Raw genomic sequence first — 25,679 nt, 5'->3', positions numbered from 1 at the left:
CTGTCTCTTTTCCCCCTTTTTCTCTCCTCTCTTCCCTCCGTCTACCTTCTCTCCTCTCTCCCCCCACCCAATCTCTACCTTCCCCTCTCTCTCCTCTATACCTTCTCCTCTCTTCCCCTCTACCATCTCTCCTCTCTTTCCCCCCTCTCTACCTTCCCTGCTCTCTCCTCTATACCTTCTCCTCTCTTCCCCTCCTCTACCATCTCTCCTCTTTCCCCCCTCTCTACCTTCTCCTCTCTACCTTCCTCTCCCTCTACCCTCTACCTTCCTCTGCCTCCCTTTCTACGACTCATACATTCCCCCTCTCCCTACCATCAGCCTCTCCTTTCTCTACCTTCCCACTTTCTCTCTTCCCCTCCTCTACCTTCTCTCCTCTCTTTCCCCCCTCTCTACCTTCCCCTTTCCTCTCTACCATCCCCTCTCTCTCCTCTACCTTCCTCTCCCTCTATCCTCTGCGTCCCGTTCTATGAGTAAACCCATGTCCTCCTTGACTCCCGTGCACCCACCTTCCTTTCCCCCCACCCCCTTCTCTCCCACCTGTGTCTCGCTCTCAGCACAGCGTAAAATGAAGGGTCAAAAGGGCATAGTGTTTCGGTGGGAAGTCAGGGAACGTTCTGTACCTGGGAACGATCTGTAACGTGTCACGGTGCAGAGGAAGCTATCAGGCACACGGCAACAATATCTCAACCATGGTATCACAGACCGTAATGTAGCATCAGTGTCTTGTTCAGTGCAAACAATTTTAGACAAGTGTGGATGAGTTCACAGCCCCGACACACACACACACAGCTGGGTGTGTGCACAGCACAGGTTGTGAGATGAATGAAGGTTCCTTCTTTAGCTTCACACACGTATGCGGTACACACGTAGTTATTTACACAGTAGCATGGTGTAATAAAAATGAATGACGAAAGACCAATACAACTTGGACATTAGAAGTGCGAAGGTGCAGAAGACGCGACGACATGGTCAAAATGAAATGGCACCGACCTCTGCTTTCATTCTGAAATGTATCAATACTAGGGCCCAAGACTTTGTGTGATTAACATTGTATAAGGAGGTGGTAAGTTCTGTCCGAAGACATGATACAAATGAATGATGCAGACTCGTCTGGCAGCTGTAGAAAACTGTTCACGCGCAGAAAACACTCACAGACCAAGGCGCACACATACAGCTAGCTTAACTTCAGGGAGGCACCATGGGGGACGTTTCAGCATTACAGACATCCCCTTTCCCCCCCCCCCCCCCCCCCCCCCCCGGGACGCAATCCAGACGCATGATGTTCCCCCTCAACCAGCACATACACCCCCCCCACCCCACTCTGGATGTGCAATATGCACCTGTCTCCACCATACATGACCATTGGACAGTCGCTCGCTCTGAATACAAAATCCCAGATTTCCTGGAGATTGTACAGCATTTGCAGGCGTCAGGGAGCCGGTACTGAAATGCGGGAGACTCCCGGAACTTCCGGGACACTTGGGATGTCTGGCATTAGACAAACACACACATACAGACATCTCAAATGAATTGGGAGTCAGGTGGCTAGTAATCCAAGGGTGCCAGTTCGATTCCCGGCCGTGCCAAATGACGTGTCCTTGGGCAAGGCACTTCACCCTACTTGCCTCGGGGGGAATGTCCCTGTACTTACTGTAAGTCGCTCTGGATAAGAGCGTCTGCTAAATGTAAATGTAATTGCCTCATGCCCTCAGAGACACATCCAGACAGTCATACATGCACACACATACATACACACACACTCAATGACACCCACCACACACACATACATGCAGGGCGAGTGGTGAGGGGGGCTGAGATGAGTTCATCATGGACTGGGTCAGACGTGAACGTTTAATCCATGACTCAGCAGAATCTCAGGAGCAGGAAATGGATAACTAGGCAGAGACTGATTAGCAGAACAAACACTGGTTCAATCCCCAGTCCACACCCTTGGCTCTGCTCTGACAGTGTATAGCTTCTATACTTCCTAACAGCCATTTCCTGTTTCCTGTCCATCAACTCCTCTATTTCCTGATGGTCATTTCCTATTTCCTGTCTGTTGGTTGCTCTATCGGGGGATAGGGGGTGGGAGGGGGGGGGGGGGGGGTAGAGGGGCCTGAGAAGAAGGAGATAGGGAAGGGAGGGGGTAAAAAGAGGACCCTCACCGGATTAGTAGTTTATCAGATCCATTTGTCCAATAACAACTTCTTCAGTTAACACCTAATCACAGCCTTACTGCCTGGTTACTTCCTGGTTACTGCCTGGTTGCTGCCTGGCAGCCTGGTCATGGCCTTACTGTCTGATTACAGGCTGGTTACTGCCTGACAGCCTGGTTTCTGCCTTACTGCCTGGAAACAGCCTGGTTAATGCCTTATTGCCTGCTCAAAGTAGTACTGCATGTTCACAGCCTTACCGCCTGTTCCATCTAGTGCAGACCTGGGCATTGTACGGCCCGCGGGGCACAGCCGGCCAACGGGCTGTCCCAGTCCGGCCCGCGTGAGGAAAATTAAAAATAAATAAATGTGTTGAGCGGTAGTAAATCTGTAGTCGTGAAAGACTGCAGTGATCAGGCGATTTACATATGTGCGCTTACGCAACATAACCGACAGGAGAGTTAGCTGTTGGTTAGCCCTCGAAAATGTCCGCGCACGGTAAAAAAAGACAGGTTGATAGAATGTAGAGTTTTTAACAAGACATGGACTTCTAAGTATCTGTCAACATTGGGGGGGATGAAATCTGCTGGGGAGTCCGAGGGTCCCCCCCTGAAAACTTGTTACGTTTAGTTATGAATATGATTAAATTTGTAATGATAATTTCGGACAGCATGCGTGGTTGCCTGTCGTAGCGTAGCACATTTATATTTCATTTATATTTTTATATCAATATATTGGGGAGTACATTTTGACCAGATTTGAATATTGGGGTGATGGCACACTGGTTTTCTCACTGAACAAAATGAAGTGAAAAAAAGCACGTTTTGCTTTTTGTATAAAGTTGATCAATTGCATGGGCCTATCTTTAACATAGGCTAGGGCCTATACTGCAAAACAACTTTTCAGTGTTTGTGAAGATTAACTAGATTCAAATTAAATGAAACACAGATGTAATGATTGTTTTTGATTTTACTGTTCATTACTTAAGGTATTTTCCTATTTGATACACCACAATTTCATATAGCTATTTACAGAATATCCGTATACTTCTGATAACCAGTAGCAGCTAATCAAAATATATACTTAGCTTTTTACAATGGGAAAAAAATTAATAGTGTGCAGAATTAAGTTCAAGTTATCGTTGATGCGGCCCTCCAACACATTTCAGGTTTCTCATGTGACCCCTTGTAAAAATTAATTGCCCACCCCTGATCAGGTGGGAACACAGCTTACCACCTTATGTCTTACCACCTGGTTACCGCCTGTTTCAGATCCTAGTTGCCACTGACAGATACACGCACATCAGACATGAACTCTCTCACGCGAAGGTCTCCATGGTGAGACATGGTCTGGCCATGTCCTATTGGACCAAGACGGAGGCGACCCACGATTGCGGGCTGCATACTAAGCAGTCCAGCGCCAGCGCTACATGATCATAAAGCATGTCTGGGACCGGACCGGACTTGGGCTCGGTACCGAGATTAGCATGTCAATGAGGTCTCCTCTGAGCCTCGCTGTTCCCGCCATGCTGGCACAGCCGGTAAATCCTCCACAGGATTTAACACCGCGGAGGTGCTAATGACCACTAACCCTGACACGTGAGCTGAAGTTGTGGAGAGAGCTCAGTTTTGTATTTGAGTTTGTATTTATGCGTCTATATGTTTGTTTGCGTGTATAATATCCTGCTAAAGATGCCAGGATTTCCGTAATTATAGCACTAAGGTTTAAACTTAAGGCTTATATGAATCAAAATTGAGGACGAGCAAGTAACAGAGGGCTCCAACACTGTCCCCCAACCACCTCAGCTGCAAACGCACACATGACCACTCGCTCCCAGCGGGCCCGCGGTGTAGGAGGCTGGGGTCCGTCCCATACATGACCCAGTACGACCGACGCTTGACAACCATTAACGGCTCCATGAATGATTGCACGGTCGGATTGGTTTTATCTCCATGTCGTAACACCGTGACACTAAAATAAGTTGTCAGGCTCCGCGAGGAAAAACTATTCAGGTGGAACATTAACTTCAAAGCTGACAACAAGATTTGGAGTCGATGCGCTCCGGGTCTCCGCGCGGTATCCACACTCAGCCATACAAAGACCGCCACAACGTTCCCGGAGCTTCTCAAGACTTAGGACAACTTCTACTACTACTCGGTGTAACGGCGTCCAGTGTCTTTCGCCGGTATGGGGTTTGCGGACCTCCTGAATGACGTTGGCGGGTTCGGACGGTTTCAGTGGCTCCACGTCACGCTGATCTCGATTCCCGGTCTGCTGATGGCTAGCCAGAACCTCCTCAACAACTTCACGGCGGGAACGCCGTCGCATCACTGTACCATCCCGAACAGAACTTCCATCGCGAGCACTCACAACATCTCCCTCGAGGACGTGGATGAGAGTCAACTGCTGCGCGTCTTCATCCCGACCGACGCTGGCGGGAACAGACTGGACAAGTGTACGCGGTACGTGGAGGCGCAGTGGCATCTCCTCGAGGGCAACGCGAGCACACCGGTAACGTTCGCTAATGGGACGGAGCCCGAGACGGAGTTGTGCCTGGACGGGTGGACGTACAGCCGGACGGAGTTCCTCTCCACCATCGTGACAGAGGTGAGCAATTGGGGCTGCGCGCACTATGGAGAGGGTAAATGTCTTTGCGCGTGGCGCACTTTTGGCACGGATACGTTAGTAATGTGTATACCGTGATGAAACCCTCATAAAATGAGTGATTTAGTGGTGTAGGTGATGGAGAAGATGATGAGGATGATGATGTGTGTATTTGTGTGTGTGTGTGCTTGTCCGTGCACGTGCATGGATTTGCTTGCATGTGAGGGTGCATGCTGTGTGTTTGTGTATGTGTCTGTGGTGTCGGTGTGTGTGTGTGCATATCTATATGGTGTGTGCATGTGTGTGAATATGTGTGTTTATGGTGTGTATGTGTATATGGTGTGTGTATGCATGTGTTTATGGTGTGTGTGTGCTCCACAGTGGGACTTGGTATGTACGTTGCGCCCTCTGAAGCAGATGAGTCAGACCGTCTACATGGGCGGAGTCCTGACAGGAGCCATTATTTTCGGAGGGCTGTCGGACAGGTGAGTAACCTTTGACCCCTCACCCCTGACCTCTCACTTCAAACTTGTCACTCCTGACCTCTCACCCCTGACCTCTCACCTCCAATCTATCACCCTTGACCTTTCACCCTCTCTAAGGGTTCAAGTTCAAGTCTTTTATTGTCAGATGCACAGAACAACAAAAGGTCGGACTGGGCACTGAAATTCTTAGGACAAGACAACGCAAAGCAACCTGGCATAACATACATAGCATGACATATAATTACTTTGTAGGGAGTCAGGTGGCTGAGCGGTTAAAGAATCGGGCTAGTAATCAGAAGGTCGCTGGTTCGATTCCCGGCCGTGCCAAATGACGGTGTGTCCTTGGGCAAGGCACTTCACCCTACTTGCCTCAGGGGAATGTCCCTGTAATTACTGTAAGTCGCTCTGGATAAGAGCGTCTGCTAAATGTAAATGTAAAATGTAAAAAGCATACTAAACCTCATAGTAACCTATACTAACCTAAAGAAGGTTCTGGTCAGGGTTCTGGTTCTCAAGGGTTCTGTTCAGGTTTGTGGGTCAGGGTTCTGGTTCTGCAGGGTACTGGTCAGGGTTATATAGGGTTCTGGTCAGGGTTCTATAGGGTACTGGTCAGGGTCCTAGTCAGGGTTCTGGTTCTAGTCAGGGTTCTACAGAGTTCTGGTCAGGTTTCTGGTCAGTGCTGGTGCTGGTGGACAGAGCAGCTGACAGGAGGATTAACATTCCTCAGAGAACACAGTTCTGTTTGTTGTTTCACTGTTTGAGACTTTCACAGCTTCACTCTGGGAGACCCTGCTTGTGAGCACGCAAACAAGCCAGCTAGCAAGCTGTGTATGTGTGTGTATTAGAAGCAAGTGTGTGTGTGTGTGTGTTAGGAGTGTATGTGTGTGCAGGTGTGGACACGTGCACTCCAAGCCCCCTGCTCCCAGTGTGACAGAGGGACTCCGCTGTTTACGTAGAAAGCTTTTTATTTTGTTGTGCAGGCCAAGGTCCACAAAGCAGACAGACTGAGACTAGCATCCAGGTCCACACAGCAGAAAGACTGGAACTATAGAATTACTACAGTAGAACTACATCATATAATAGCATAATGCTAAAGTGCTACCATAGCATTACTACAGTCTTCCACAGTGCTGAATTACTACATTTAAACTATAGAATTACCTCAGTAAAACGTAATACTAGTAGTACGAAATACTACAGTACAACTAGAGAATAGGATCAGTATAACAACAGTATAGAATACATAAATGACTACATTACTACCATGAAATTATTAAAGAACAACTAGAGCATAGAATACTACAGTCCAACTACATTATAGAATAACTACAGTACAACTACATTGTATAATACTACAGGACAGCTGAAGTATTCAATAACTAAAGAAGTTAAGTAATGCAGTACTTCTAGTGAGCGATCTCATGTAATGTCATTGTTTCTTTCCGTTGTGTATGGTAATGTGTCTATGTGCGTGCGTGACTGGGCGTACCTGCGTGTGTGCGTATGTGTGTGACTGTGTGTGTGTGTGTGTGTGCAGGTTCGGTCGTAAGGCTCTGCTGGTGTGGTCCTACTTCCAGCTGGCTGTGCTGGGTTCCTGCACGGCCCTGTCCCCCTCTTACGTAGCCTTCTGCACCTTCCGCTTCCTCGCCGGCATGGCCGTGTCGGGGATCATCCTCAACGCTGTCTCCCTCAGTGGGTCCCTCGAACACACGCTCCCACACACACTCTCTCTCTAACCCCCCCCCCCCACACACACACACACACACACTACCCACCTAAACACAAACACCTCACACCTAAACACACGTACACACGCCATCTCGTTTAAACTCTCACAGACCTGACTCTAAACCCCCCCTCCCTCCCTCCCTCTCCACCCCTCTCCACCCCCCCCCCCCCCCCCCCCCACCCCCCTCCCTGACCCCCCTCTGTGTGTGTGTGTTTCCAGAGGTGGAGTGGATCCCCACCAAGTCTCGGACAGTGGTGGGCACCCTGACCTCCTTCTTCTTCACGTTCGGTCAGATGCTGCTGGCAGGGATCGCCCACAGTCTCAGAGACTGGCGCCAACTGCAGATTGCCGTCTGCGCACCGTTCATCCTGTTCTTCCTCTACAGCTGGTGAGCAGCACACAAACACACACACACAAACACAGTCAGTGAATACACACCCACACACACAGACAGTGTATTCACACGCTCACACAGACACACACACACGTGTGTACAGAGACACGCACACACACGGCGTATGCACACACTCACACAGACACACATTGGGTACACACTCTCACGCACACACACATACACACACACAGAGTGTAGATTCTGTTTTGTGACAAAAAAGTGTCAAAGCAGTGTTCCTGCAGAAATATTCTGTGTGCATTAGTCCAATGCATCCATGTCCACCTTCACTTCCCGTCTGACCCGCACATCACTAACACACACATTAATAAAAACACATGCATATATACACAAACTACTGTCACAAACACTCAGACCAATGTATGATCTAACAATAATATCTGACCATCTCTGTGTTCCTGTGCTGTCCTTTTGTTGGCTATCTGCTCCCGTACTGTCCTCCTATGGGCTGTGTGTTGCTTTGCTGTCCTCCTATTGGCTGCGCGTTCCTGTGCTATCCTCCTACTGGCTGTGTGTTCCTGTGCTGTCCTCCTATTGGCTGTGTGTTCCTGTGCTGTCCTCCTGTTTGCTGCATGTTCCTGTGCTGTCTCCCTACTGGCTGTGTGTTCCTGTGCTGTCCTGCTATTGGCTGGCAGGTGGTTCTATGAGTCGGCCCGTTGGCTGGTTCTGAACCGGAGGACCAAGGAGGCTGTGAGTCTGCTGCATCGTGTGGCTCGCACCAACGGCAAGCCAGAGATGGTCGACAAGATCACCGTAGCGGTGTGTGTGTGCCGCATTTGATGTGCTGCGTGTGTGTGCGGTGTGTGTGGTGTGTGCCGTGTGAGATATGTCTGTTTGCACCACGTGTAGCAAGTACTGTAGGTATCAATCATACTGAATGCATGTGTGTTTGTGTGTGTGTGTGCATGGGCGTGTGTGTTTGTGTAGGTGGTGGAGTCTCACATGCACAAGGAGATCCAGTGCAGTAAGTCTGTGTACACGGCCTACAACCTGGTGAAGACGCGGGTCATGAGGAGGGTCTCTATCTGCCTCATGGTTGTCTGGTGAGGAATGATGATCCATGACCCCCCTTCTGCTGCCCTGCTCCACCCTGTTCACACATGATGTTTATATGGGGTGTATATGTAGTCTGTATGTGGTCTATATGGGGTATGTACGTTATCTATATGTGGTCTATATGTAGTCTGTATGAGGTCTGTATGGGGTCTGTATGTTGTCTGTATGAGGTTTATATGTTGTCTGTATGAGGTTTATATGTGGTATGTAAGTAGTCTGTATGTGGTATGTATTTACTCTACATGTTGTCTATATTTACATTTACATTTAGTCATTTAGCAGACACTCTTATCCAGAGCGACTTACAGTAAGTACAGGGACATTCTCCCCGAGGCAAGTAGGGTGAAGTGCCTTGCCCAAGGACACAACGTCATTTGGCACAGCCAGGAATATATATACACTATATGTCAATAATATGTATTTGTGGGCAGTATGTGTTCTGTTTGTGGTCCCTATATAATCTACATAAGGTCTATATTTGGTCTATAAGTGGACTGTATGAGGTATGTATGTGGTATGTATGTGATGTGTATGTCTGTATGTAGGCCAAGTCTATATGTTTTAAAGTCTGTCTGTGGTCTACATATGGTCACTACGGTCTTTCTTTGGTCTCTGTCTGGTCTGTCAGGTGTGTCTCTGTATCTACATCTAGTCTATAACTGGTCTCCCTCTGGTCTGTATGTAGTCTGTAATTGGGCCCTCTCTGGACTCTCTAGGTTCTCCACCAGCTTTGCCTACTATGGCATTGCCATGGACCTGCAGAAGTTTGGTCTGAACATCTACCTCATGCAAATAATCTTTGGGTTTGTCGACTTCCCTGCCAAGTTGGTGGCACTGGGCATGCTCACTTACCTCGGCCGGAGGGTCACCCAGGCCACCTGCCTCATTGTGTCCGGGCTTATCATCTTTGCTAACATCTTTGTCCCTTCAGGTCTGACACAAACAGATACATTAAATCAAATCAAACTTTATTTATATAGCGCATTTGCACACCAGAATGCAACACCATGCGCTTCACAGAAGGGAAGGGGGGGGGAGTGGGGGGGATGGAATACAAACTGCAAATATGGACTTTTCGACAGGTCTGCAAACGCCTTTGTAAGCAGAGATTTGTTAAAACATTTGTTGACCGAGACCTCGTCCAAAGTCCATATTTGGTTTCTTATATAATACAACAATAATCTGGCAGAAAAACGAAAAAGCAGACGCCATGTTGTCAACATCTCCAAGGCAACCGCTTGTTGCTAGGTCCGTAAAACCGTTTGCAGACCTTTCAAAAGTCTGCAAACGGTTTTGCGGACTTTTTAGAACTTCTCTGGACCAATAAGAACAGCGTATTGGTCTAATTATAATAATAGTATGGAAGAAACACTTATGTTTCACACTAATTTTCCAGAGGGAAGCAAAAAAGAGATGGAGCACTGGAGATTGTGAAGTGCCAATATATTACAAAGAACACACAAAGCATGAATGAATACTACATCATAGGAAACAAAAATTAAAATATAAATTAAGTGAATAAATACAATAAATACAACATTTTACACTGAATGGTGAATATACAGTATGTGCATTAAAAGTATATACATTTCAATCTCACTCATCTAAATACTCATCTAACTCACTTAGCATTTAAAAGTAACCAACTGGAAAATATTGGATTAACGAGAGGCCTATATACTTACCTGAAAACACCATAGGACACAAACAGACATTTAACATCAAGCTTGTAAAGCTAGTTCTGCAGCAGAGGTAAAGAGCTATTGGAGATGCTACTGCCTTGTAAAGCCCAGCCAGCAGCAATAGTAAAGAGACAGTACAGACCACAAATTATCTATCCATGCTGCTGGATTTGAGAGATAGAGACCCTCACACACACACAAACACACACACAGAGACAGACACACAAAGATTGAGAGAAACACACACAGACATTCACATGTATACACACACACACAGACACGTACACAGACACAGGTGTGTGTATTAGTTGTAATGGCTGCCGTGTGTATTGCTGCCTTCTCAGACATGCAGACCGTGAGGACCACACTAGCCTGTCTGGGGAAGGCCTTCACCTCATCCTCCTTCACCTGTGTTTACCTCTTTACTGGAGAACTCTACCCTACTGTCATCAGGTAACCCTCCTCTCCCCTCCGCTCCTCTCCTCCCTCCCCCAAATGTCAACCTCCCCACCATCTCCTCCCCTTCTCCCCCCCTCCTCTCTACCCGCAGACAGACGGGGATGGGTTTCACCTCCACCATGTCCCGGCTGGGCAGCATGGCGGCCCCGGCCGTGCTCATCCTGGACGAGGTCCTCCCCGCCCTGCCCGGCATGGTGTACGGGGGCGCCGCCCTAGTGGCCGGGGTGTTTGCCTGTTTCCTGCCCGAGACGCTTGACGTGCCGCTGCCAGACACCATCGAGGACGTGGAGGAGAAGTGGTGAGGTTGCTGGGGGTCGCTGTGGGGTCGCCGTGGGGTCACCGAGGAGTCGCTGGGGTCACTGAGGTTACTGGGGACTGGGAGGAGAGGAGGGGGAGGGTTTGGCTCCACAAGGCTTGATATGTCTTCATTACCTTGCTGCGTTTAAATAAGACAAATTGTGTGTGGGTGGGAATGTTTGCATGTTTGTGTGTGTGCTTGTGTGTGTGTTTGTGTGCTTGTGTGTGTGTGTGTGTGCAGGGGCAAGAGTCCGTCAGAGCAGGAGAAGCAGGAGCTCAAGGAGAGCGTGGCGTTGCAGGATCTGAAGGAGACGCCCGGAGTTGAAGAGGATTCTGGAAAGGCTGCAGGCCTAAATGCTCTCTGACCAACTGATGCTCTGACTGCCTGTTTTCCCGCCTGTTCATCCACTGTCTGGCTGATCTATGCGAGACATGTGGCCTGGGTTTTATGACATTCTATCAAATTGTCATATAATAAACTAATACAGTACTGGACTGGGACTGGATAGACTAGAAGAGTACACAGTAGATAGACAGACAGACAGCCAGTATCACATGCAGGTAGGTAGACGGACAGACAGACGGACAGACAGACAGACAGACGGGCAGAAGCACAGACATATAGATAGATACATACATACATACATACATAGACTGCAGATGTTTTCATAATCACATTTTTAAGGTACACAAATATATGTGACCTAACATGAATCATTTTGCATGTGTTCACAACTATGAACTGAACTTATTTTCCGTCACATTGTCTAACATAGGGTCAAATTATATTATATACAGTATGTGATTATAACTGGAAGTTGTAATCATGCATATATTAGTGATCAGTTATGAGTGCCAGTGTCTAAATGAACTGTCCGTTAAAAGCTTCATTTGTTACTGTGAACTGTTATATTAAACTCACTGAAAAAAACAGTGTAGGCTAAATTGTTATTTTTGATATTTAGGATACTTTTCTGGTACCTTACAACCCTCAACCGCATTACCTTTTAACCTTATAACCTTATAATACTTAGAACATCAGTATTTCACTAGTTTAAACAAGTAGATTGAGTATATTGGTCTTCTTGCTGGCTGTGTAGCTGTGTGGGAGTCAGGTGGCTGAGCGGTTAGGGAATCAGGCTAGTAATCTGAAGGTTGCCAGTTCGATTCCCGGCTGTGTTAAATGACGTTGTGTGCTTGGGCAAGGCACTTCACCCTACTTGCCTCGGGGGGAATGTCCCTGTACTTACTTTAAGTCGCTCTGGATAAGAGCGTCTGCTAAATGACAAAATGGAAATGTATCCTGCGCCCTCCTGCCCAATCACCGAGTCACAATGATCATGTCATAAACCAATCCCCAGTTTTTTCTCCAGTGACTGCAATCATATATTCATTTAGCAATCACATTAATTTTGTAGACATCTTTATCCAAATTGACATACACTCGAATTCGACCCTGGCAACCTCCATCCCCAGAACCCCACGGGAGGAAGCTATTATAGCTAATAAACTGAATCTAATCTACATGTTTTCGCTTAGTATAATTTCGCTTATATAATATAGTTAGAAGTATCTCTAAAATCTTTTGTGTTTCTGTAGTTATTATTAATAATTATGAGTTTTTCCTTTACTTAAAAAAGGAATACAATACAAATGGATTTGATTTGATATGAGGCCAAGAATGAGGTTGATGCAGATCGTGCATCAACCTCATTCGCCAATTTCAACGCCTCAACGCCAATTTCTTACTATCTTCTCCGCGAGGGATAACACCGACTGATTCGGTGAGTTCCCGGAAGGATATTATTAGATAAGCTATACTGTTATTTAGACTTATGCCGTGCCCCGAAGTTGTACCCAGCCCGCACACCCGCCTCCTTCCCAGAACACACCTGTTCAACTGGTTAGACAGGTGAACCGCATGGACGTGTGCTATCACAACCAGCCAGGTGAGATTGAAACGCAGTTTCACGTTAACAAAACAACGCTGACGCACAGCAGAAAAGTAGTCGCCTATACGGTCCATACCCGGCTTCACGAATATCTCAGAACTCCCTCCACTACCGTGGTCATCACTCGTACGCCGATACACCCCGGCAACCGACAAGGTAAACATCTGATTTACTAATGAAAAGTTGTTCGTGGGTATAAATGTAAAAGTAAAACAATTGTATTTTCGTTGTTATTCTTATAATGATCACACTGTGTGTAATTGTTTGTTTTGGAGATTGATGTTTATTACTTACCTTGTTCATGCTACTTAGGTCACATGAGCAAGTATACTTGCTCATGTGACCTACTATCAGTGTGTTTTAACCTTTGAACACCTTAAGCAGCGCATGCAGTGATTCTTTATGTCACTAAACTGCTGGTTGGATCCCAGTTTCGGTTTAATATTTTCTAAGTCTAATTTGGTGCCAAACCGTCTCGGGTAGCGTTATTTATTTGTCCTATGATTCACCCCTACAGGACTACATTATCTGTTTGTTCAAATTCAAGTTTATTGTCAAACATATCAAGTTTCATGAAATGCATGATTGAGCTATGAGGTTAGAGAACAGACCGGTTCTGATGTAGGACTTAATGTCTTATAATACCTTGAGGTGTGTGTCCATGGTGTTGTGTTTGTGTGTGTGTGTTGATATGTGTGTGTGTGTGTGCCCCCTCAGATGTCCTCAGAGTTATATACGGACCTGCCGGTCCCAGTGCCTAAACCTCGCAACCGGTACAAACGCTGTGGAATCACTGTACAGACTTCCACTGACAGGTTAGACTCTCCCTTCTATAGTCCTCTTTTTCTCTCCTCTCCCTTCTCCTCTCCTTTCCTTTTCTCTCTCCTTTTCTCTCTCCTCTCCCTTCTCCTCTACTCTCATTTCCTTTCCTGTTCTCTCCCTTTCTCCTTTCTCCTTTTCTCCTCTCCTCAGCCCTACAGGTGTGTGTTGTTCTTCCTTTACAGTGCTGTCCCATCCTCAGAGATGGACAATTCTGCATCCTCACCTGGACGTCACAGCAACGGTGAGTCAGGATGCTTATTGCCATGGCTGCAGTACCTGTCAGTTAGAGCTGACATCAGAGGCTGGTGTTATGTATGAGGACATGATTCCGTGTTTTTTATTGTGTAATATTGGAATTGTTGACATGGTGCTATCCTGCTTGGCTGCAAGGTTGAACATACAGTCATATGAATACAGGAAGTGCACGCTTGTGCTGTGGCTCTAACCTGTACTAAGTAGTTGTCAACTGTACACACCTGTCACCTGTCACCCAGGTAGTGAATGACTGGCTGATCTGGTCTTCAGACAGGGAGACGGGCAGACAAGATAGGCAGACAGGCAGACAGGCAGGCAGGCAGGCAGGCAGGCAGGCAGGCAGGCAGGCAGGCAGGCAGGCAGACAGGCAGGCAGGCAGGCAGGCAGGCAGGCAGGCAGGCAGGCAGGCAGGCAGACGTGTTTTGTTTCACTCCTAGTCTCTAGCCTCTTTCCTTAACCGTAACCCCAGCTTTAAGCTTTAGCTGTCATCTTTAGTGAAACATTCCTACATGTGTAAATACAATCTTTATGGTTCTATCACGCCAGCACATGACGTTCCTTCACTAAATGTTCCCTCTTGTTACTGAAAACTGGTTTGGAAGAATGTACAGGCGTTTTAGGCACATGTACTTTGACACTGTGAACATCTTTGTCCTGCACATGCACATACTGAGACATGACAAGACCAATTACCTGTCAGACCTAATTTTTTGTCTATCGCGCTCTACATCTTTGTGTCTCTTTCTCTTTCTTTGTCTGTCTATCTCTTTGTCTGTCTTTTTTTTTTGTCACTCGCTCCCTTCCTTGCTCCTTTTCACTCTTTCTTTCTTTCTTTCTTTCTTATTGTCTTTCTTTCTGTCTTTCACACTCTCCTTCCCTCCATCTATTTCTCTATTTGTCTCTGTCCCTCTCCCTCTTTTCTCTCCTCCGCGGATGCAGCTGTTATCCTCCAGACAGCCAGGAGTTTTGACGAGGCGAAAGCCGCCTCCCCCACCTCCACCCCCCCCCGCCTCAGTCTACGTCGCCTGGGGAGCTCCTCTGCCCCCCCGGCAGAGCCCTCCCCGCCCCCTAGCCCAGAGGCGGAGCTCGACCCCTATGTGAGGGTGGTGCCTAACTGGGGCGACGGCTCTGGGTCCGGGTCCCTGTCGTCTGGGGGGGAGGAGGACTGCCCCACAGCCCCCTACACCCCCCCGCGTCCCCTGCCCCCCTGCCCCGGGGAGGGGAACACTGAGCTGCAGAGAAACAGCAGGTAGGGACACAGCTGTCTGGTGTGTGTGTGTGTGTACAGTGTGTGTATGTCTCTGGATTGTTTGTTTGTGTTTGTGTACGATGCGTGTGTGGTGTTTGTGTATATTATGTCTGTGTGAGTGTATGGTATGTTGGTGTGTCTCTCTATTGTGTGTGTGTGTGTGTGGATGGTGCGTGCATGTGGATGGTGCGGGAGTCAGGTGGCTGAGCGGTTAGGGAATTGGGCTAGTAATCCGAAGGTTGCTGGTTCGATTCCTGGCTGTGAAAAATGACGTTGTGTCCTTGGGCAAGGCACTTCATCCTACTTGCCTCGGGGAGAATGTCCCTGTACTTACTGTAAGTCGCTCTGGATAAGAGCGTCTGCTAAATGACTAAATGTAAATGGTGCGGGTGTGTGTGTTAACGCTACCCTGTGTGTGTTGCAGCTCTGCCGAAGTGCATGTTAGTCCTGTTCCCTGTAGAGAAGCCCCGGCCCCTCCCCTGAACCGGGCACATTCCACGTCCAGAGCCCTGAAACAGAAAGCCCCACGGTACACACACACACCACACACACATACACCCCTACACTATACACACACACACACTCCACCTCCAGACCCCTGCAATAAAGAGCCCCACACTACACACACACCAACACTAGACACACACCTACACTAGACACACACGCACTCCACCTCCAAAAGTCACACACACACACGTGCACACACCATACACACACTCCACCTCCAGCATACTCACACACACACACCGTACACGTACACCATACACACAACCACACACCTGCACGTACGCAACTCACACCCACCGTTGCACCCCAACCCCATCTGGATGTAGTAGAGGTGGTTGGGTGACTGCTGTCCTGTCTGAGACTTGGTCTGCTGTGTTCTCAGAGCTGCCACCATCCGCGTCAGCCGCAGGAAGCAGCGGGGGGCCGGGGGGCCGGCTGACCACACGAGGAAGGAGAGCGTGGTGTCTCGCTCCAGCTGGCTGGACGTCTGGAAGGGTCGCAAGTAGGTACCGACATCACTGATGACGTCACTTCCTTCACTAACCCTGTCCCTGACCCCTGAACCCTGTCTCTGCAGGCACAATGTCGTGTGGGCCAGCCTGGACGGACAGCTAATGTCTCTGTGGAAGAAACGCAACGTGAGTCAACTCTGTTAGTACTCTTGTATCACTCTGATAGTATCTCAGTGGTACTTCAGTAGTACTCTGGTAGTACTCTCATTATACTCCAGTAGTACTCTCATTATACTCCAGTAGTACTCTGGTAGTAATTGTTTTCTAGTTACACTCCAGTAATACCCTGGTAATTATCTCTTAGTTCTATGGTAGTACTTTGACAGTAATTGTATTCAGGTGGTACTCCAGTAATACTCTGATAGTAATTGTACCCTGTATCTCTCTGCAGGACAAGTTCTCGGATGTGGTGTTCCATGTGTCCAGCGTGACCACGGTTAAGAAGCAGGAGAAGAGGCGCTTCTCGGTGTACTTCAAGAAGAAGCACTTTGAGTTCATGGCCCACAGCGACGGTGAGGAGAGCAGCCGCTGCCCCGGCACACGGCTCACAGCCGCTCTCCTCCCGCCTCCCTCCTGGAGACGACGGGGGGGAGATACTTGCCACTTGTCTCCTCTCCTGTGCTCCCCCTTCCTCTCCGGTCCTGTCGTGACCTCTCCTCTCCTCCCGACAGTGGTGCAGGAGGTCTCCTGTGCTCCCCCTTCCTCTCCGGTCCTGTCGTGACCTCTCCTCTCCTCCCGACAGTGGTGCAGGAGGTCTCCTGTGCTCCCCCTTCCTCTCCGGTCCTGTCGTGACCTCTCCTCTCCTCCCGACAGTGGTGCAGGAGGTCTCCTGTGCTCCCCCTTCCTCTCCGGTCCTGTCGTGACCTCTCCTCTCCTCCCGACAGTGGTGCAGGAGGTCTCCTGTGCTCCCCCTTCCTCTCCGGTCCTGTCGTGACCTCTCCTCTCCTCCCGACAGTGGTGCAGGAGGTCTCCTGTGCTCCCCCTTCCTCTCCGGTCCTGTCGTGACCTCTCCTCTCCTCCCGACAGTGGTGCAGGAGGTCTCCTGTGCTCCCCCTTCCTCTCCTGTCCTGTCGTGACCTCTCCTCTCCTCCCGACAGTGGTGCAGGAGGTCTCCTGTGCTCCCCCTTCCTCTCCGGTCCTGTCGTGACCTCTCCTCTCCTCCCGACAGTGGTGCAGGAGGTCTCCTGTGCTCCCCCTTCCTCTCCGGTCCTGTCGTGACCTCTCCTCTCCTCCCGACAGTGGTGCAGGAGGTCTCCTGTGCTCCCCCTTCCTCTCCTGTCCTGTCGTGACCTCTCCTCTCCTCCCGACAGTGGTGCAGGAGGTCTCCTGTGCTCCCCCTTCCTCTCCTGTCCTGTCGTGACCTCTCCTCTCCTCCCGACAGTGGTGCAGGAGGTCTCCTGTGCTCCCCCTTCCTCTCCGGTCCTGTCGTGACCTCTCCTCTCCTCCCGACAGTGGTGCAGGAGGTCTCCTGTGCTCCCCCTTCCTCTCCGGTCCTGTCGTGACCTCTCCTCTCCTCCCGACAGTGGTGCAGGAGGTCTCCTGTGCTCCCCCTTCCTCTCCGGTCCTGTCGTGACCTCTCCTCTCCTCCCGACAGTGGTGCAGGAGGTCTCCTGTGCTCCCCCTTCCTCTCCTGTCCTGTCGTGACCTCTCCTCTCCTCCCGACAGTGGTGCAGGAGGTCTCCTGTGCTCCCCCTTCCTCTCCTGTCCTGTCGTGACCTCTCCTCTCCTCCCGACAGTGGTGCAGGAGGTCTCCTGTGCTCCCCCTTCCTCTCCTGTCCTGTCGTGACCTCTCCTCTCCTCCCGACAGTGGTGCAGGAGGTCTCCTGTGCTCCCCCTTCCTCTCCGGTCCTGTCGTGACCTCTCCTCTCCTCCCGACAGTGGTGCAGGAGGGCTGGGTGGCATCCCTGCTGGCGTCCCGGGGTCGTGACCCCCCCGCCCCCCCAGAGCAGCAGGGTCACCTGACCATGAAGGACCCTCGGAGCCGCGTCTACGCTGCCGTGTACCAGCACCGCCTCTGGATCTACAACAACAAGGAGGTGTGTGTGTGATCTGAGGATAATCGTGCGTGTGTGTGTGTGTTTCTGATCAGAGGAGGATCTTGTGTTGGACCTGAGGATGATGTGTGCGTGACCTAAGGATGACGTTGTGTGTGTGAAATGAGGATGATGTTATCTGTGTGTGGTCTGAGGATGACGTTGTGTGTGCAGGACTTCCAGCTGGGTGTAGGTATGACCTATGTCTCCATGGAGGTGGCGTCAGTCAAACCGACAGGACGTCACAGCTTCAGTCTTATCACCCCATACAAGACCTTCAAGTACGGACCTGGAACTTCTCTCTATCGCTATCTCTCTAGCTGTCAACCTCTCTCTACCTCTTTACCTCTCTACCCCTTTCTTTCTCCATCTACCTCTCTTCTTCCCCACTCCCTCCCTCCCTCTATCCCCTTCTCCCTTTCTCCTTCTATCTCACCTTCTCTCCCCCCTCCTCTTTCCGTCCCTCCTCTCTATATCTCTTTGCCAAATTTGAATGGTTTCATAAAGTAAACAACCTTTATAACAGCCAGCCTAATGCTGCGCTATTGCAGTGTTGCCCCAGGCTCTTTTACGACTCGCTTGACGGCTGTTGTTTTGCCTGTGGCTCGTCATGTTTTCAATGAGTCCAAAAGCCGGCTAAAGAGATCATCCTTTATTCCAGGGATTGGTGCAAACCAAACATCCATAAAAATCAAAACCATTTGCCCTTCCGGGTTCAACACCTCCCACTACCTGTCTCCCCTGGCTCATATAGCCGAGCCAAACAGCGCCACCCAGTGTACAGCCTTAACCATTGCACCACAACACAATTAGATATTTGGCTCTTACAACCTTAATAGACTTTACTTACGACATCCAACCAGCAAACCTGGTCCTTTCCATCAGACCAAGTCTCTGGACAGGAAGTCACCTAAAGTCCTCTTCCTGTCTAGCTTCTCGGCGGACTCGTCGAGAGACCTGGCCGTGTGGGTGGACTGCCTGGGGAAGGTGATCCGCAGTGCGCTCTCCTGCAGCCAGGTGGCGCTACAGCTATGGGCCAGCCCCTGGAACAAGGTGTGTGCCGACTGTGGCAGTGCCAGCCCAGAGTGGGCCTCCGTCAACTTGTTGGCTGTCATCTGTGAAGAGTGTGCCGGTAGGGGGCGTACCGACTGGTTTATTTTGTTACTAACTGGTTATGTGGTTGATGTGTGGTTATCTAGCTGGCTAAATGGTTATCTGGTTAGCTAACTTGTTAGCTGGTTAACTGTCTGGTTAGTGAACTGGGTAGCTGGTGAACTATTTTGTTAGCTAGCTGGTTAACTGGTTAGCTAACTGGTTAGCTAGTTGGTTGACTATCTGACGGGTGTGTGTGTGTTTCTCAGGTCAACACAGGTCTCTGGGTATCGGTCTCTCCAAGGTGAGGAGTCTGAAGTTGGACAGCAAGGTCTGGACCGACCCTCTCATACAGGTGAGACAGGAAGGTCTCACACACATCATCTGCTCCACCACACTCCTCACCTGCCACACACACACCTCACTTGCTCTCCCACACACTTTACACACCTCACCGGCTCCCACACACACACCACACACACACACACCTCACCTGCTCCCACACACACATCACACACACCTCACCTGTTCACTCGGTAAGGATCAACATGATGACCCCCCCCCTCTCTCTCTCGCCCCCCCAGTTGTTTGTTCTCCACGGTAACCAGGCGAGCGGGGATGTGTGGGGTCACAATGTCCCGGCAGCAGAGCAGATCCTGCCTGACTGCTCGGTACAGCAGAGGTCAGAGTTCATACAAGCCAAGTACCGCCGGGGGCGCTACCGACGCCTGCACCCGCTAGCCTCCAACCAGACCCTCCTCTACGAGGTCAGACTGAGGGAGGGGGGTGTTTGGGGAAGGGGGTTCAGGTGGGGGTGGTATGTCCCTGCTCCACAGTGGTTGTGTGAAGTGGTGTGTGTTTGAGGTGTTGTGTGTGATGTGTGTGTGTCCTCTCCTCCAGAGGTGGTGTGAGATGGTATATTTGTGTGTGTGACGTGTGTGTTCTCTCCCTTCCAGAGGCTGTGTGAGGTGGTGTGTGGTCCTGATGTGGTGGAGACCCTCTCCCTGCTGTGTTCTGGGGCCCGGGTCCACACTGGCTCCGCCTCCGTCGCCTCCCCCCTGGCGCGGGCTGAGAGGGCGGGGCAGGCCCTGCAGACTGAGCTCCTCCGACACAACGAGTACACAGGTACACACAAAAACACATTCGCACACTAGTACACTGTTCAAGTTCAAGTCTTTTATTGTCAGATGCACAGAACAACACAGGGTCAGACTGGGCACTGAAATTCTTAGGACAAGACAACGCAAAACAACCTGGCATAACATAAGTACACAGAACATATATTACATCTATGATAAGCTAAAATATAGTAAACCTCCTAATATACAAATAAGACACAGGTACACACACACCACCTCACACACATGCACAGACACACTTGCGCAGACACACATAAACGCACAGTGTGAGCTGATTTCACTGAAATCTCTGTAGTCATGGCATCTTATCTTCCAGAGTACCCAGCCTATCAGCACGAGAAGCTCAGGAGTGACCCCGCCTCTGACCCCGCCTCCACTCCAGGTACGCTCCACCTGAGACGCCATCATTCCCCACAGAGACACAAACTGATACTGTCGGTGTGACACAAAGTTGACGAGAACGCTATGACTGAAATGTTTTGGGTTGTCGTCGACTAAAACTAGGCTCCAACTATGAAGGCAGGGCTTGAAATGAACTTTTGAACTTGTTAGCATTAGTGCACCCAACTTATAAAATATTGGAGCACCCACTGAAAATGTTCATATTGACTTTTCAGCTCTTCAAACTTTTAGCGCGAGTTAGCTCCCTGTCACGTGACAACGTAGCGCAGTGACAATGGAGGGATTGACGGTTAATTTTAACCAATGTAAAATTGCAATAAAGTTAAGAACGTAAAGATGAAGTTTAACTGGTAATGTAACGTTGGATAGAACGGTAGACCGGTCACTGGATCAGCTCACAGCAGGCACATACTGTGCAGTAGGCTAATAAGCGAGCGTTTTGTAAAGAAATTAAAACGGGTCGCTGAAATACCTGCTCAAATTAACACTGGTGTGTGGGGGTGTGTGTGTGTGTGTGTGTGGGTCAGATGGCTGAGCGGTTAGGGAGTCGGGCTGGTAATCAGAAGGTTGTTGGTTCGATTCCCAGCCATGCCAAATGACGTTGTGTCCTTGGGCAAGGCACTTCACCCTACTTGCCTCGGGGGAATGTCCCTGTACTTACTGTAAGTCGCTCTGGATAAGAGCGTCTGCTAAATGACTAAATGTAATGTAAATTTGTGTGCAGGGGAGGAGGAGCTGCATGGGAAGCTGGAGGAGGACCGGTTCTTGTTCTCCCAGGAGAACGACGATGCAGCCTGCGACGTTCTGGACCTGAGAGAGGTCGTCTCTGTGTTCGACCGCTCTGCCGGGTATGGCACGCACGCACACACACATATACAGAACACACACACAGACTGTCACTGTGTTGTGATAGAGGTTGTTGGTTTGAATCCCGCAGGTCCAACCATGAGTTTGAGATTGTGACCCTGACAGACAAGCTGCTGTGCAGCGCAGACATACGAGAGACACTGGTGGCTCACCTCACACACATCCTCAAGGTACGCCTGTCTGTCTGCCTGTCTGTGTGTCTGCCTGTCTGTGTGTCTGCCTGTCTGCCTGCGTCTGTCTGTGTGTATCTGCCTGTCTGCAGAGTGCAAATTATACAATGACAAACGGGGGGGTCAACTTCTTCTCCAGGGCGTAACTTTTCCTACCTGTAATTTACGATTACAGGTAGGAACGATATATCGACCCCCCCCCTACCTGTTTTGGGGGGGGTCCAAGTCATAATTAGGGGGGTCAAACCCCCCTAACCCACCCGTAATTCGCACCCTGTCTGTCTGTCTGTATGCCTGCCTTTTTTTGTTAAAAAGTTACAAACTTGTTGAAACTAGATAGGGTCCCATTTCTGTAACCTCAACTTTCCTACACTTTTAGCTATGGTGCTAATGCTGAGGGCTCGCTGATATTGCTGTCTGTCTTACTAGCACGTTGTATCTATGGGTCGTTGCTAATGTGTGCTGACGTGACGCTCGTAAACTGTGCAACGGAATGTAAAATTGTTTATATAGTGTAAAAACATTGTTTATATAGTGTAAAAACTAAGGGACGAGTTAGGGTGGGAAAATAAATAATAAATATGTACATGTTATATATATGTGACATAACATAGTGTGTGCCTTGCTGACCCAAGCACACCCAATTACTAAACCAAGGTAGCAAACGATTTACTAAAACAACTTTCAGCTCAACTGTAAATGGCTATGTGACATAAGAATCTCATATTCAAATTATTCACCAAAGGAAATGCCAGTGCCTAGTTGCTGTTATGACAGGATTTGGTCTTAATAAAATGCATGAGTGATATATTATATTAAATAGTGTACATACATTGGAAACTACCATGTCTCGTTGCTTTGTGGGAATTCTTTTTTGTTGGAAATCTGTCCTTCTGTCAGTGTAAAGAACTAGTTATAGGAACCCCTCCAGAAAAGTACTAATTGTGTGTGTATGTGTGTAAATGTGTGTGCGTGGCTGTATATATGCTTGTGTGTGGCTGTGTGAATGCATGCGTATTTGGTGTACGTGTGTGTGTGCAGGTGGTGCTCCCGGGCCCAGTAGAGGAGGCTGATCTGGGGGGCCTGAAGGCCGTGGCGAGGGTCTCCCTCCGGGAGGAGGGGGGCGACCGCCATCACAACGAGGTGTGGGTGGGGCTACAGAGGGGAGGGGTCATCCTCTACTGCTCCGACGCCCAGAGACACCGAGAAAGACTGGCCCTCACCTCACACATGCGCTACAGTAAGACACACACACACACAAACTACAGTACTTACCACACACAAACTACAGTACTTACCACACACACACACACTACCGTACGGACCACACACACACGTAAGACACACACACACTCACACAGAGCAGTATGTGGTGTAACTGTGTGTCTCCTCTCCAGATATGTCCTCTGAGACCACCATAGAGCTGCAGACGGAACTCAGGTTAGTAGGTGACCCTGGTCACGTGACCCTGGTCACGTGACCCTGTCATAAACGGCATACAGGGTAGGACCTGAGCCTCTCCTCTCTCCCTCCAGGACCCTCTCTCTGCGGTTCGAGGGAGGGCACAGCTGCCAGTCGTGGTTTGAGGGGCTGGCACAGGCGTCCGTACCCGCGGAGGAGGGCAGGGATGCGGCCCGGTTGCCCTCGGCCACCCTGGGCAGGGTTCCCCCTGCGGTGGAGCGCTGTATCTCACACATCACCCTGCACGGTGAGAAGGGGAGAAGTTACACTATTTCTGCGTTTTGACTACAAGAAAGGCACATTTTAAAGTCACATTTATTATTATTATTTATTAAATGATATAGTGCGAGAAGTCCGTTCATGGCTAGGTACCTACTGTTGCTAACTCGAAGGTGGTGTATATTGTGTTCTCAATTATGGTTTAGTCTGCATTTCCATTCAAAATCTAAGAATGGGACTGCATTATTTCTGCTGTGTCACAATCTCACATTGTAAATACCCAGCCACTCTCAATACCATTTTCACATCTGTTTGGTAGTTTCTACATTCCTTCAAATATTTAGCTTTCTGGCTAGCTCCATTTTTTCACACAACTACAGCTAATTCTGCAACTGGGACTGCTCTCATGTCAAATGATTAGCCGCGGTTAGCCTAGCCTAGTAAGTTTCTCAATGCTTGGCATTTCATTCTTCTTCCCCATTCTCTCTCCTTCCTTCCCCTCTCTCATCTCAGGTCTGAAGGTGGAGGGTGTGTACCGGCGCTGTGGCGTGGCCACTAAGGTGAAACGATTGGTGGAGGCCCTGTGCGCGTCGCCGGGCTCCGCCCCCTTGGAGACAGACGAGCAGGGCGTGCTGGACACGGCCTCCGCCCTCAAGATGTACGTCCGCCAGCAGGAGGCGCTCATCCCCCCCCAGCACACACAGCTGTGGGTGGAGGCTGCAGGTGAGGCTGGGGTAGAGGGAGGCTAGGGAAGGGTGGGTCGGAGGTTGGGGGGGGAAGGCTGGGAGGAGGGTGGGGGAGGTTAGAGCCCCGCCTTCTCTCTATCTCACCACTCTACTTGTGTGTGTGTGTAGCTGAACCAGTGGAGGCTGTGAGGTTGGCCTCATACAGGAAGCTCCTGAAGCAACTTCCTACAGATAATAGAGCCACCCTCAATACGCTGTGCGGACACTTCTATATGTAAGAACACACATACAATAATACACACATGATCATACACACATCAGACAGTACACACACAGACATCAAACGCATACAAAAAAACACCTCAAACATTACACACACACACCTTCAAGACATGTTTCCATGCCTCCCCTCTCTCCTCCCCTCTCCAGAGTACAGCTGTACAGTGGGGATAACAAGATGACGGCTCAGAGCTTGGCTGTGGTGTTTGTTCCCACTCTGTTCCCCGACCAGCTGAGCCTGAACCAGGCCTCCAACTCCAATATGGTCCGACTCACCCGCGAGCTCATCATACACCACACACTGCTGTTCATGGTACGCTCTCTCTCTCACACACATCATACACTGCTGTTCATGGTACGCTCTCTCTCTCACACACACATCATACACTGCTGTTCATGGTACGCTCTCTCTCACACACATTATATACACACACATCCTACACCATACACTGGTGTTCATGGTAAGCTCTCTCCTACACACACACACACAGCCACACACTATCAGGGGAAAAAAAACTAAGATCTGTTGCTTTTAAGTTGTCACCACCAGACTCATACTAACATACTAACCACCAATAACCATAACCACCAAGCTGTTGGGCTCCAAGGCTGTAGAACGCTGTTTGGTACCAAGGATCTACAACATAGTGTTTGGCACTAAGGTTCTAGGACACTGCGTTTAGTACCAAGGTTCAAGAGCACGTTTGGTATGCTCCAATCACACGTGTTCCTCCGTTTTTCCCTGTCAAGAGTGTTCTGCTGGCTGGCCTGGAGTTAGACTGACCCTCGCGGGCGACCCCTAACCTCTAACCCCCGCAGGTAACCCCTTAACCTCTAACCTTCTAGTTCCCCTCAAGGCTGTATACCTGGCTGGCTGAAAGCTTACCTGGCTCACTACTGATCTTGCTGGCTGACTACCTGCTTACCTAACTGGCTGATTGCTCACCTGGCTGACTGCTTACAGAGCCTGGCTTGCTAGCTGTTTACCTAGCTGTGACCCCGTCTCTCTGTCTGCAGGGCACCAATGTGGAGGAATGTGAAGAACAGATCACCGTTCTCTGACATCTTTCCACCTCCACCCTCCTCTTCCTCACCTCACCACTTAGCTATGGGCTGTGAAGAAAATGAACTCTACATTTTCAGCTCACGTTTATTAT

General features: G+C 49.5%; 2 protein-coding genes across 5 annotated transcripts; both read left to right on the top strand.

Annotated features, from left to right (window-relative positions):
• The first annotated feature begins 4,340 nt into the window (after positions 1-4,340).
• On the top strand, positions 4,341-11,801 carry oatx (organic anion transporter X). Its single transcript, XM_067229254.1, has 10 exons — positions 4,341-4,760; positions 5,139-5,242; positions 6,780-6,934; positions 7,191-7,359; positions 8,019-8,142; positions 8,311-8,426; positions 9,156-9,370; positions 10,466-10,574; positions 10,672-10,878; positions 11,119-11,801. The coding sequence occupies exons 1-10, from the start codon at positions 4,341-4,343 to the stop codon at positions 11,240-11,242; spliced, it is 1,743 nt and encodes a 580-aa protein (XP_067085355.1). The 3' UTR covers positions 11,243-11,801.
• A 1,047-nt stretch (positions 11,802-12,848) lies between these two features.
• Positions 12,849-25,676, top strand: LOC136933735 (arf-GAP with Rho-GAP domain, ANK repeat and PH domain-containing protein 1). Of its 4 annotated transcripts, XM_067229248.1 has the most exons (26): positions 12,849-12,985; positions 13,547-13,644; positions 13,834-13,892; positions 14,846-14,920; positions 14,984-15,155; positions 15,580-15,684; positions 16,045-16,164; positions 16,240-16,300; positions 16,566-16,856; positions 18,064-18,210; positions 18,382-18,488; positions 19,140-19,339; positions 19,569-19,654; positions 19,884-20,066; positions 20,256-20,424; positions 20,755-20,820; positions 21,565-21,688; positions 21,778-21,877; positions 22,919-23,117; positions 23,275-23,317; positions 23,413-23,585; positions 24,071-24,280; positions 24,412-24,517; positions 24,673-24,835; positions 25,273-25,341; positions 25,540-25,676. In XM_067229248.1, exons 2-25 carry the CDS (start codon positions 13,547-13,549, stop codon positions 25,303-25,305), a joined length of 3,090 nt encoding a protein of 1,029 aa, XP_067085349.1. In that variant the 5' UTR covers positions 12,849-12,985; the 3' UTR covers positions 25,306-25,341; positions 25,540-25,676. The 4 variants fall into 4 exon arrangements, with proteins under 4 accessions (XP_067085349.1, XP_067085347.1, XP_067085348.1 ...); XM_067229246.1 differs by lacking the exon at positions 25,273-25,341 and having other exon boundaries at positions 25,540-25,674; XM_067229247.1 differs by having other exon boundaries at positions 25,273-25,655.
• The last annotated feature ends 3 nt before the right edge of the window (positions 25,677-25,679 follow it).

This window comes from Osmerus mordax, chromosome 25 (assembly GCF_038355195.1).
Source record: "Osmerus mordax isolate fOsmMor3 chromosome 25, fOsmMor3.pri, whole genome shotgun sequence".
NCBI classification, from domain to species: Eukaryota; Metazoa; Chordata; class Actinopteri; order Osmeriformes; family Osmeridae; genus Osmerus; species Osmerus mordax.
The sequence above is the reverse complement of the archived record's forward strand: the minus strand, read 5'-3'. Positions and strand labels throughout refer to the sequence as shown.

Bases quoted from the DNA above. Each gene is read 5' to 3' on its own strand.
- LOC136933735 (XM_067229246.1), top strand. From the start codon at position 13,547: ATGTCCTCAGAGTTATATACGGACCTGCCGGTCCCAGTGCCTAAACCT. The intron at 16,165-16,239 runs GTAGGTACCGAC...CTGTCTCTGCAG, and splicing joins GACGTCTGGAAGGGTCGCAA to GCACAATGTCGTGTGGGCCA. The intron at 21,689-21,777 runs GTATGGCACGCA...TGAATCCCGCAG, and splicing joins GTGTTCGACCGCTCTGCCGG to GTCCAACCATGAGTTTGAGA.
- oatx (XM_067229254.1), top strand. From the start codon at position 4,341: ATGGGGTTTGCGGACCTCCTGAATGACGTTGGCGGGTTCGGACGGTTT. The intron at 8,143-8,310 runs GTGTGTGTGTGC...GTGTTTGTGTAG, and splicing joins TCGACAAGATCACCGTAGCG to GTGGTGGAGTCTCACATGCA. The intron at 10,575-10,671 runs GTAACCCTCCTC...CTCTACCCGCAG, and splicing joins CTCTACCCTACTGTCATCAG to ACAGACGGGGATGGGTTTCA.